Here is an 11,874-nt window from a genome sequence, read left to right as displayed (position 1 = left end):
TTATAATTTTAATTATTAATTTTATTGAAAAAATCAAACTAAATAAAAAATACTAACAAATTATAATAAAAAGAGTACTAAATTTTAATACATAAATTTAAGTTTTTTTAAAAAAATGTCAAAGGGTATTAAAAAATATAATTTTGCATAATATAAATTTATGTGGTTTTGAGTAACATAAATTTAAGTTTTTATAAAATGACAAACAAAATTTTATAAAAAATATGTATCAATAAAAATAATTAAAAAATCATATGAACAATGAATACTAGAAATTTCATAAAAACTTAAATTTACGTTATTCAAAACAATATGAATTTATATTATTTAACATTATATTTTTTAACACCTTTTAACATTTTTTAAAGAAAAAAACTTAAAGTTATATATTAAAATTTAGTACTCTTTTTATTATAATTTGTTAGTATTCCTTTTTTTAATTTAATTTAATCTTATTAATGAAATTAATAATTAAAATTATAAAAATTATATTTTTATTTTTTAAGTTAAAATTTAAATAGATATAATTTAAATTAAAATATTATAAATAAAAGTACCCTATTATACATAAATCGTGCCAGGGTAAGTAGGGTCACTTTTGTGTGTAAATCATGGCAGTCTAACGAGGTTTAACCCAACAACATGTTAAACCTACCAGCCTGGAACGATTTATGTTTTCCTTTTAACTCTAGGGACTCTGGCAGGATTTACTCTTTGTTTTTCTTACCAGATCATGCATTAATCGTTCCATACTGAAATGGTTTACGTTAGTTTTATTTAAACTTACCCAGCCTAGAACGATTTATATAATAATAGGAAGAGGATAATCACGTTGCAAATCTCATTTCAGAGGAATCCAGCAAATTTGGGTTCTATAAAATTTATTTAAGTAAAAAACCCTATTTTAAAAGAATACGTAGTATATATGTTATAATTTTTTAAAATATTTTCCTAAAGAATAATCTTTCATTTTTAAACAACAGTTGTCGGTAGTCACAAAAAAAACAACATTTGTCGGTAGTCGCAAAAAAAAAAACAACATTTGTCGGTAGCATATTTTTTTGTCTGTTACTCTTAAAAGAAATGGACACTATGAGTATTGAGTAGTACTAAAAAGCGTGTTCTAGTTTTAGTTGAGCAATATTTATTGTTAATTAAGTTTATAGGAGAAACGGATGTGAAGTAACTTTCGCAACAAATTGTGGATGCGTGGAAATTCATGAGTCATGACTCGTTCCCTAGCTGTGTGGCTTAGGATAGGTATAATCTAACTAGGGATGTTTGCCATGCGGTTTGAATTGATTTTGACTCAAAAATTCATCTAATTCAAACATTAATTTTATTTGTAGTGTGGTTTGAATTTGGTGACTTTTTAAAAAAGTTTGATCTAATTTCAAACGGTTTGGATTGAATTTGTAATTTTGTAAATTAAAAAAATTAAATACATATAATAAGTCTCAACATCAAATTTTAAATAATCAATGATGACATAACAAGTCTCAATAATATCTTAAAAAAACTAACAATAACATAATAATAGAAATAAAAGTATAGGTTAATTAAAATAAATAAATAAAATAACATTTTGAACATAAAATATTTATTAAATAATAATAATACATGAATAATATAAAAATGTATAACAAATTGAACATGTTATAAGTATAATTGAAAATATAATAAAAAATAATAATGTTATAGCACATTGTGCGATTTGGATTGGATTGGATCGGTTATGAAAAATAGATTCGAAATCCAATCCGATCCAGTGGTTTGCAAAAGTTAGAATCCAATCAAATCCAAATTAGTGCGATTTTAATCGGTTTTCGATTTAAATTGAATTGGATGAGCGGTTTAATTTGGATCAATTTGGATTTGAACACCTATAATCCCAACTACTCAACTAGATAATTGAACTTATCTTGATCGGATAAGATTGAGTTTTCTTTCCCAATTTAGTAATGGGATGAAAAAATAAATGTATTAATAATTATGTTGATACATATTAAAATTAGTTATTAATATAAAATATATAGTAAAATATAAAATATATATTAAAAATGAGTTAAATAATACGTATATTTATACACACAAATTTATAATAATTAATTTTAATGACTGATTTTAATGTACACATAGTCATATAGCATTAATTTAAGGGTAAATGGCAGCAATAAGCCAGCTTGCATGAGATTTTACATGATTAAGCCAAATGGAAAAATGAGATATGGATCAACCAAAAAATGTCTCTATATAATTCAAATCAACTCCATTCGAACTAAGAAGTTTAGTAATTCGAATCAACCCGATTCGAATTAGTAAGGGAGTTTGCAATCTTAGTAGTTCAAATCACCCTAATTCGAATTATGCATGGGGATTTCTAATCTACCTGATTCGAATTATATGGTGAGAAATTCGAATTATAGTTCGAATTTAGCTGATTCGAATTGTGTGTATTTAATTTGAAAATGGTTGTTTCGAATTAAGAAGCCCCAAACGTGTATAAATATGGTGTGAACGTGAATTGAGTCAATTTGAGTGAGACCAAATGCCTAGTGAAGAGAGTTTTATAGTGTTGGTGCATTATAGAGGGTCGATTAAGAGAAAGACACACTCCGGTGCGAAGTTTACTGATAAAGATCTTTTGAGTATTTTTATGAGATCAACGACGAGATTCGATGACTTTTTGAATTCTATAATACAGAAACTTGGGCTGCAAGGCGTGAAACAGGCTCAGAAGCTATTCTATCATATTCTGATCTCAGTGCTTAGAGATGACGTGAAGTACGATTCTTTCGTTATAGGGAGTGACGAAGATTTGCAAGTCCTGTTCCATTGTTGTCGCCAGTTTCCCAAGGCCAGGACACCTGAGTTGTTGACAAAGTTGGTTGATGTGGTATCTAGCTCGGGAGGTTCGAATCGGAATACCCAAACTCTAGGCACCGTAGCCGGTTCTAGCTCGAGACCCGTTGGTGCATATTCGTCCGTGCCCGTGAATGCACCTAGGGACAAGCCTATCGCATCCCCGTCGTTCGCCGTTGATCTCAACTGCAATGGTGGCGGAGAGGTTGGTATCGTGGAGAGGGTGCCGATTTTTTTTACAGTGTGGGACACCGACTGGGATCGGTGATGCATTGCTGGATGATGATGGCGATGATGATGTGGAGCCTGACCTCATTGCTGATGATAGTGACGATGACATTGCAGCGAGTAACTCAGCTGGGGCTGGTGGTGGTTCTAGCTCTGGGACTCAGTAGTACCATCTGCATTTTTCATCTTTAGACTTGGATGCATGAGACAAGAGGGGGTTCCTGTGGAACCCACTGGATTTGGTGCTAGAGATACCCAGGGGACTGTGGGTCTTACAGAGTTTCAGGATAAAGAGGAGGCTGTGTTAAGCCTGAAGACATATAGCATCCAACGCGGGGTACAGTACAAAGTGGTGGAGTCCGATTATCGCCAGTACGTAGGGAAGTGTTATGAGTTTGGGAACGAGTGCACATGGTTGATTAGGCTAAGTCTCTGGCAGCGCAAGGATATTTGGGAGGTAAAACGATACAACGGACCTCATACTTGTCTCGCGACGTCGATATCGAGCGATCACAGGAGTCTTGATTATCATGTGATCTCGGCTTTCATCATGCCAATGGTTAGAGTTGACGCATCCGTGTGCATCAAGATACTGCTGAATGCGACAGAGGCACACTTTGGGTTCAGGTCGACTTATAGGAGGGTCTGGTTGGCCAAGCAGAAGGCTGTCGCCTATATTTACGGAGATTGGGATGAGTCATACAACGATCTGCCGCGGTGGGTCTTGGGAGTGCAACTGACGATGCATGGTAGTGTTGCAGTGCTGAGGACGAGTTTTATTCTAGTGGGGAGCAGGTGGACGGTTCGCAAGCCTATTTTCACCGGCTTTTCTGGACATTTGTATTGAGGCATTTCGGCATTGTAAGCTGTTGGCGAGTATTGATGGGACCCACTTGTACGGTAAATATGGGGGTACATTGCTCGTTGCTATTGCATAAGACGGGAACTCCAACATCCTGCCTATTGCATTTGCACTCGTGAAGGGTGAGAATGCGGTGTCCTGGTCATTTTTTCTATCCCATCTCCGCCACGTGACCCTACAACCGGGTATCTTGGTGATATCAGATAAGCACAACGGTATCAAGGTTGCACTTGAGGCTGTCGACGGAGGATGGCTACCACTTGCTGTATACCGTGCATTCTATATTCGACTTGTGGCGGCAAATTTTGCCCTCACATTCAAGGGTAAGGATGCAAGGAGACTTCTTGTGAATGCAGCGTATGCCAAGACTGAGGTAGAATTCGATTACTGGTTTGATATTCTGCGGTCTGAAGACCCTGCCATGTGTGACTGGGAAAACAGGATTGACTATTCGTTGTGGACTCAGCATCGGGATGAGGGTAGGAGATTCAGACACATGACGATAAACATCTCCGAGTGTGTTAATTCCATCTTGAAGGGAGTCAGGAACCTTCCAGTATGCTCTCTAGTGAAGGCCACTTATGGGAAGGTTGGCAGAGCTATTCGTTCAAAGCACATGATCCGCTCGGCTCTCCCAATGAAGGTGCCAGAACTGCAAGCTGTACGGGAACCAATGATCACCACCTCTGCCATCCTTGGACATCAAAAAGTCGATGTCCACGGCGAGCTGGGGTCGGGGATGTACTCCACCAAATTGTGGTAGCATCCGATCTATCTGGTGCCACTCTATGACGGCAAAATATATCAGCGCTGTCACACACCTCCATAACGCCGTATGCCGAGGCTCCAATATCTCCGGATTCACAACCTGAAGAACGTCAGGAGAGCTGTACGACATTCAAATAAACTGCAAATACAAACCATCAACGTTTAGCCAAGAACACTTGCTAATCTGAAATAGTATAAATCAGAAGGAGTGGTTCATATACTTACATCCACAACCTGTAAGAGGTCTATCCTGAGCCTCCATATCTGCACTCGAGGTCCCTTCTCGCTCGCTGTAGAATTGTGACCTGACCACCTGCAACACACGCCCCATGTTATCACGAAATGAAAATAACACCAAGTAATATAACAGTATAAACGTAGATATAATAAAATAATAGTAGACAATAGAATAAATTAACAGTACCTCGAGGCCAAGAGCCAGCTGAACGTATCATATCCAGCGGGTCTAAATCCAGGAAAGCACTAGAAGATCCATGACTGAAGTAATTGTAATGGTCCGGATAAGTTCACCACATGTCTGTTTGCCACGCGGCACATGCACCGGTATAACCAAGAGAGAGCAGCTGATCTCCAGCTGTAGCCACCCATGTCCTCAAGCCTAGCTACGCATGGGAGCCACCTAATGTGAATGCGGTTGCTGGACTTATCGGTAAATAGCTGAGTCCCTAACAGCATCATGATATAGGCCCGGGCATACCTCCTAACTGTGGGCTCATTGGCTCCCTTAGGGAGCTCTCCGAAGGTCTCTTGGAACCAGCTGCAGTTCACTGCAAACTTCTGGATTTGGTTCGTAGGAGGTAACACACCCAGCAACTCCTGGAACCACACCCAAGCTGGCTGACCACCCTGGATGTACGTCTGGAAATCTATCAGGCAACCACTAACATAACGTCCATCAATCGTCAATCTTAACTGGTACGCCACGTCCTGCAGTATAATAGTACACTCCCTGAATGACATATGAAACGTGTGCATCTCCAGACGCCAACGCTCAACGTATAAGCTGACCATCTGCAAGTACGGAAAATACCTCTCGTCCAGATGCATACCCTGCTGTCGTCGCATGCTCGAGATACATCGTTGGGGCTGCAAAGATAATGTACCAAAAAATAAAAACCACTTAAATCATTCACTAACAAAAGATCATTCACTAACAAACCACTAACAAAACCACCAACAAAACTACTAACAATACCACTAACAAAACTACTAGCAAAACCACTAACAAAACCACTAACAAAACCACTAACAAAATTACTTACAAAACCACTAACAAAACTACTAACATCATTCACTAACAAAACCAATAACAAAACCACTAACATCATTTACCCCTAATCTACTAACAAAACCCCTAATAACAAAACCACTAACATCATTCACTAGCAAAACCACTAACAAAACTCCTAAAATCATTCACTAACAATGCCACTAACATCATTCACTATCAAAGCCATTAACAAAAAATATATATATAAAATAAGTTATTCACTCCTATTTTAAAAGAACAAGTTCGCACTAACCTCTTTGTTGATGACACTAGCTATATGGGCTACTCCATCCAAACGATAAAGTCGGTCCGGATTATCTCCTATCGGCTAAATATTCTGCTCAAGCCTTTGTTGGAGTCATTTTGGGTCGTTTTTTCTAGGATTTAGTGGGGTATGCATTTGGAATAGAGGTTCGAATGAGGTTAGTTCGAACTCCTTATATAGGCAAAACATGGAGTAATTCGAAACAACCTGTTTCAAATTACTATGGGCACCACAAATTGCGTAGTTCGAACCTAACCCATTCGAATTAGTGTGTGTTAGTGTGTGTGTGTGTGTGTAATACAAATCATTTTGATTCGAATTAGTGTGTGTGTAATTTGAATCATGTTGATTCGAATTAGTGCTTGAGTGTGTGTGTAATTCGAATCAGTATGATTTGAATTACTATAAATGTGTAATTCGAATTGCACTAATTCAAACTATATAAAAAATGTTCTTGGTGGAACCTTGTAACATTTTCTACTTTAGTGGAATCGTGTACATATACCCAATACTTGGTTTATATGCATTATTTGTCCTTAATTTAATTGGATTATAGGAGGAGAATAACAAAGTCTATAATTTGACTATTTGAAATAGCAATATTGCAATTTCAATGAAAAAAAAATTTATTAGCTAAGTTTGGTTTTTTATTTTTATTTTTAGTATTTTTATTTTAAAAATTTTATTATTTATTTTAAATATGGGTGACAAATGAGATAACCCATCCTACCCTACCTCGCGTTGAGCGTTGAGCCTACTTTAGGCAGATTGGCCTGTCCTATTTGTCCCACTTAATTAAGTGATTCTATAATACGATTTTATCTCGCTTAATAATAGGCTGATAAGAATGTTTTTTATCCGTTTTTTCAAGTCTTGGTCTAAAATCTTCATAATTTTATCAAAACAAATATTATTATAAACTAAGTTGATAAGATTTTTTTAATAGGTATTGAGTTGAGCACTTTGAAAAAAAAATTAAGTAGACATTCTGTAGGCTTGCCTGTTTCACCTCACTAATGTCCTTAAGTTAAGTTAGTGAGATGGGTTAGAAGAATTTTTTTTCTTTAAGGTGAATTCAATTTTTTAATTCGGCCTTCTTTTTTGACAAGTTAAACAAGTTATTTTGGCGGGCTTCGACTCATTTGTTGTCCCTAATTGTAAAAACATGAGCTACAAATTCATACCACCTGTAACACCCTACCACACTAAGCTTTACGCTTAAGTCATAAAACAGAGGTGGTGTGGTATTACGACCTCTAAAATAAAATGAGTACATATAATAACAGAAGAATTATAATATGCTAGGAGCCTTGAAGAATAGAGGAAATAAAAAAAATCGCGAATATAAAAGCTCAACACTCGAGAAATGAGTTAACTTGCGTGCTACGAAAGCTACCGCTATCAAGTGTAAAGTAACCCAAAACAGGAACAGAGAGTCAAAGATCCAAAATAACGAGCTTCTGACTCAGCCTGCGAAGTCAAGACTGGCCGGAGAATATACACACATATATACATATATATACATATCCAAAATCCAAATGTACATAAACAAAATCCTGCCTCTCCAAACACCTCTAGGAGGATCAAAAAGAATAAGTTATGTGGAGAGTAAGCTAAGTACATATATATACATCATAGCATAACAAAATAACCCAGTAACCACTCCGCTTCAAGAGTCCAGACGCCTAATGAGATGCCTCTCGACCTGCATCTGAAAAATAACAACATAGTATGGAATGAGAACTGGAGGTTCTCAGTATGGTAAAGGTACCACACACATAATATATAAGGTCCTGGGAATGCCAGAGGCAATCCTAGAACGCCGACACTCAGATTGTAGAGCTTAAAGTATTAAACAGAAGCCATAAAAGGTAGTTTGCTAAGGATATTTAAACCTAACTTAACTTAACTTTAAATATAAATCTCATTCTGCTATTCCTCTTTACCTCCAACTCCATCATGCATTTTCACAGACAACTAAACAGACAAAGGCAAGCACAAGAAGGTTACAAGTACTGCAGATAACAAATATACATTTAACATGGCAAGTACATTTAGGCACACCCAGTTAATACACAAGCAAGTCATTCAAGTAATATGCATATGATGCATGCCTGTCCTATGGCTGATGAGGCTCATCTGTCGGTTATCCAGCCAACCCGACAAGTCTGAATTGTCCTTAGACTGTCCCCCAACGTGCATCCCCAAGAGTCTATGCATAGCTTTTTCTCAAATAATCAATATTGCTCAATGGGGGTAACATTTTCGGGAATTTATATAGTGCCCGGTCACACTTACGTCGTAGGGTCAACAGAGTATCGAGTTTTCTACCTGGTACACGTGGTGGCAAGCCACGACACTTTATCCAGGGAATCTCGTATCTCAGATCATTCAAATTCATAAGCCATATAAATAATTCAATTATAATTCATCAACATCCACATCATTCATAATTGCATCTCATTCATCATCATACATTAAACATATTTAATCCTTATCCTTCATTATCACACCTCTCATTCCGTCCATCAATAGTTCCAATTCAAAACATAATTCATTCTTTTCTAAGAATCAAACTTCAAACTTAAAACATACTCATTTTCTTAATAACTCTAAATCAAACCATATAACCTTTAAATCTAAATCTTTTTAGATAATCATATAAACAAGATCTCTAATTTTTATAAAATTTTGGCAACACCTCCTCTAAAACTCAGACTTTGCCACCCTTTTCGGGTCCAAACCTGCTTTCTTTTCAATTCAACACACCCTTCCTCATTACCATAACAGTCACCACAATAAATCTACCTCAGATCAACAATTATACTCATACAATATTCAAATTCAACAACTAAAATTCATCTAAGGATCATAGTTCACTAATCCTAGGCTTCTAACACAAAATACCTCAAATCAATAATTCACTAAATTATTAGTTAATCAACAAGCACCAAACTAACCATGTTCATCAACAATAACATTTAACCATAATTCTCTCCAAATTAACATAACAACATTCAGCATCCAAAATTAATAACTAATTATCCAATAAACGTCAACCAAATATATTCATCGACAAATTACTAAACATTAAACATACACCTGCATTCCAACCTATCCTATGGTCGTCTAGCCTAAGTTTTCACAGAAAATTATATATTAAATGCAAGAAACCTAAACCATACCTTAGCCGATTCCCAAGTATTATTCCAAGACAATTTTTCTAAAAGAACACAGCCCTCAAAACCTCAACTAATCCGCTTCCTCCAAGTTCCAGTATTCACAATTTCAAGCTCCAATTATTTATTCACAACCTAATACACATTCATAACACATATATACCCAATTTAATACTCAAAGCTCAAATTCAATAAAAATAAAATAGAATTATCGTATCTTCACCTTACCCAAGCTTCACATAAGCAAGAGTGAACGTTTTTCTCAAGCTAATTGGATCCTAAAACATCAGAAATCAAAGAAATTCAACATTCCCACTTAAAATTCGAAAATTGGAGGAAGAAAAAGCTGAGAGTGATTAAGCAAGTTACCAATAAAATTGTTCCGGTAGAAACGTAGAGCTCAACGCGGTGAACGCGTGGCCGCAAACGGTGCGACGATCGGAGCTCGGACGAAGGAGTTACGTGTGTTGGAAAGTAACGTAAGGTTAGGGAAGGTTTTCTCTTCTCTCCCCTGCTATGGCTTCAGCGTATCATTTGCTGAAATGGGGAGGAAGAAACCGTAATTCACTTAAACGTGCTGGGCTGGTTGGGCCCATGGGCTCGGTTCAACCGGTTCGGTCCATTCGGTTTAATTTTGGACCGTTTTTTTTGAAATTAGTGTCAAAATTCTCGTTTCGATGAGCTCTATCCTAATTTGATATAATATTCACATTTCTAATCTTTCTTATTAAAAATTAATTTATTGACTAATTATCTTCTAATTAATCGGGGTTTACACCACCAGCATATATAAAATGATTAGCTCATGTATCATTTTGTATTACAACAAATTTAATTTATATCCACGAGTGTAAAAGTCCATAATTTTGTGTTTTTAAATTAGTGACTTATGGAATATGTCCAAAAAAATTCATGAAATATTTCATGGCTGTCAAAGGTAATGATGTCCAGACTCTTTTTAAGATAGCGTCCGACTTCTATTGGTGTCTAGGTGCCGCCGTCTGAATTCCTCATGAGGAGGTGGATGTGATACCTGTAAGAGACTCTAATGCTTAAATTAGCAAGGATTTAAGCAGGTTTTTAGTAGATTGGATTCTAAATATACCCAAAGGTGTCAATATATTTATAGTAGAATCAATAACAATTTTTCTGACTTTGTTTGGCTTAAGCTAAAGGACATGCGTTTGTGTTTAGTGTAATGAAATGGTTCATAAGAGGTATTATTTAAAGGAAAAACAATAAAAGGATAATGTTTTTGCATTTTTAATAGCCTATTAATAAAAATATGACCTAGTCTATAGTGCTAAATATCTTCATCAATGGAATTATTAGTAGTATTAGCAGTGATGGTTGATGAAGTGCTGTCTGAATTTACTGTATGTGTAGTTTTTAGTTGATAGTTGGTGAAAGATGTCTCTTTATTCAAAATGTATAGTCCACCTCTTTGTTTAGCATGATTAATCATCATTAAGAAAAGATTGTCCTGTACCTTATAATGTATATTTTTAAACAAAAATTTACAAGATAAGAGGTCAGTAACTTTTGATACAGAGATTAAATTAAATTTTAAAAATGGAACATAAAGAACATTGATTAAAATAAAATCTTGTGATAGCACAACAGTTCCACAAATATTGATAATTATTTGTGTCATTGGGGTATTTGATTAAAACAGGATCCACAACATTGTAATTTTAAAATTTTTTTAAGTAGAATGTGACATGTGCAGTAGCATTAGTATCTATTATCCAACTATTTAGATATAAGGATATATGAGGTGTGGAAGGTAATTTATACGGTAAAGAGCTAAATATGTACAGATTTACAAATATTCTATGTGATGCAATGAAAAACGTACACGTGCCTCGAATCACGTCCAGCATTGAGACACAGATGTCAGAGCCAACAGTTTCGTTGCAGGGCTTGCCGCATAGATTCGCATGGTTTAGTTGAGCCTTCCAGAGTTTATGGCGTAAAGGAAAATACTCTTATGGCTCAGTTAAAAAAGTTTTACATTGGCCTTCACCATTTTTTTCATGGATTTTTTAATTGGATTGATTGTATGCTGAAGTTATGTCAAAAAAATAAGTTAATGTAGATATTTATGTCTAAAAAAAAGAGGTTAATGCTTATCTAAGAAGATAGAAAATCATCCAAGAGGATAGCAAATGGCCGGGCAGAATTAAAAAAAAAAAAAGAAATGACCACCCGAAAAATAAATAGAAGAATAAAGGAAATGCTTCTGGATTCTTTTCACCTTTTTTATGTAAAATGATTAAGTTAATATACGATTAATTCAATATTTATTTTACATCATATTCTTCTGGTGATCGATGGTGAAGAACAGTGGCGGATCCACGGGGGACCTAAGGTGGCCATGGTCCCCCCCAAATTTTTTTAAAAAAAATAGTAAATAGTA

The 11,874-nt window shown here is 35.5% G+C and overlaps 1 protein-coding gene and 1 long non-coding RNA gene across 3 annotated transcripts; one reads left to right on the top strand and one right to left on the bottom strand.

Moving 5' to 3' along the window:
• Positions 1 to 3,292: 3,292 nt before the first annotated feature.
• Positions 3,293 to 4,715, top strand: LOC112803770 (uncharacterized). The gene is made up of 2 exons (XM_025847237.1): positions 3,293 to 3,892; positions 4,074 to 4,715. The coding sequence occupies exons 1-2, from the start codon at positions 3,293 to 3,295 to the stop codon at positions 4,713 to 4,715; spliced, it is 1,242 nt and encodes a 413-aa protein (XP_025703022.1).
• A 3,002-nt stretch (positions 4,716 to 7,717) lies between these two features.
• On the bottom strand, positions 7,718 to 10,001 carry LOC140184725 (uncharacterized). Of its 2 annotated transcripts, none has more exons than XR_011882256.1 (4): positions 9,825 to 10,001; positions 9,679 to 9,733; positions 9,462 to 9,590; positions 7,718 to 7,987 (listed from the first exon to the last, which is right to left on the bottom strand). It is a non-coding gene; the product is annotated as an uncharacterized lncRNA (long non-coding RNA). The 2 variants fall into 2 exon arrangements; XR_011882255.1 differs by having other exon boundaries at positions 9,684 to 9,733.
• Between the last annotated feature and the right edge of the window lie 1,873 nt (positions 10,002 to 11,874).

This window comes from Arachis hypogaea, chromosome 5, assembly GCF_003086295.3.
Source record: "Arachis hypogaea cultivar Tifrunner chromosome 5, arahy.Tifrunner.gnm2.J5K5, whole genome shotgun sequence".
Classification (NCBI taxonomy): Eukaryota; Viridiplantae; Streptophyta; class Magnoliopsida; order Fabales; family Fabaceae; genus Arachis; species Arachis hypogaea.
This window is presented reverse-complemented; position numbering and strand designations above follow the sequence as displayed.

What these genes read in the sequence shown, in the direction of transcription:
- LOC112803770 (XM_025847237.1), top strand. Translation starts at nt 3,293, where the DNA reads ATGAGACAAGAGGGGGTTCCTGTGGAACCCACTGGATTTGGTGCTAGA. An exon ending in TAGTGGGGAGCAGGTGGACG is followed by an intron (nt 3,893 to 4,073) that starts GTTCGCAAGCCT and finishes GCACTCGTGAAG; the next exon opens with GGTGAGAATGCGGTGTCCTG.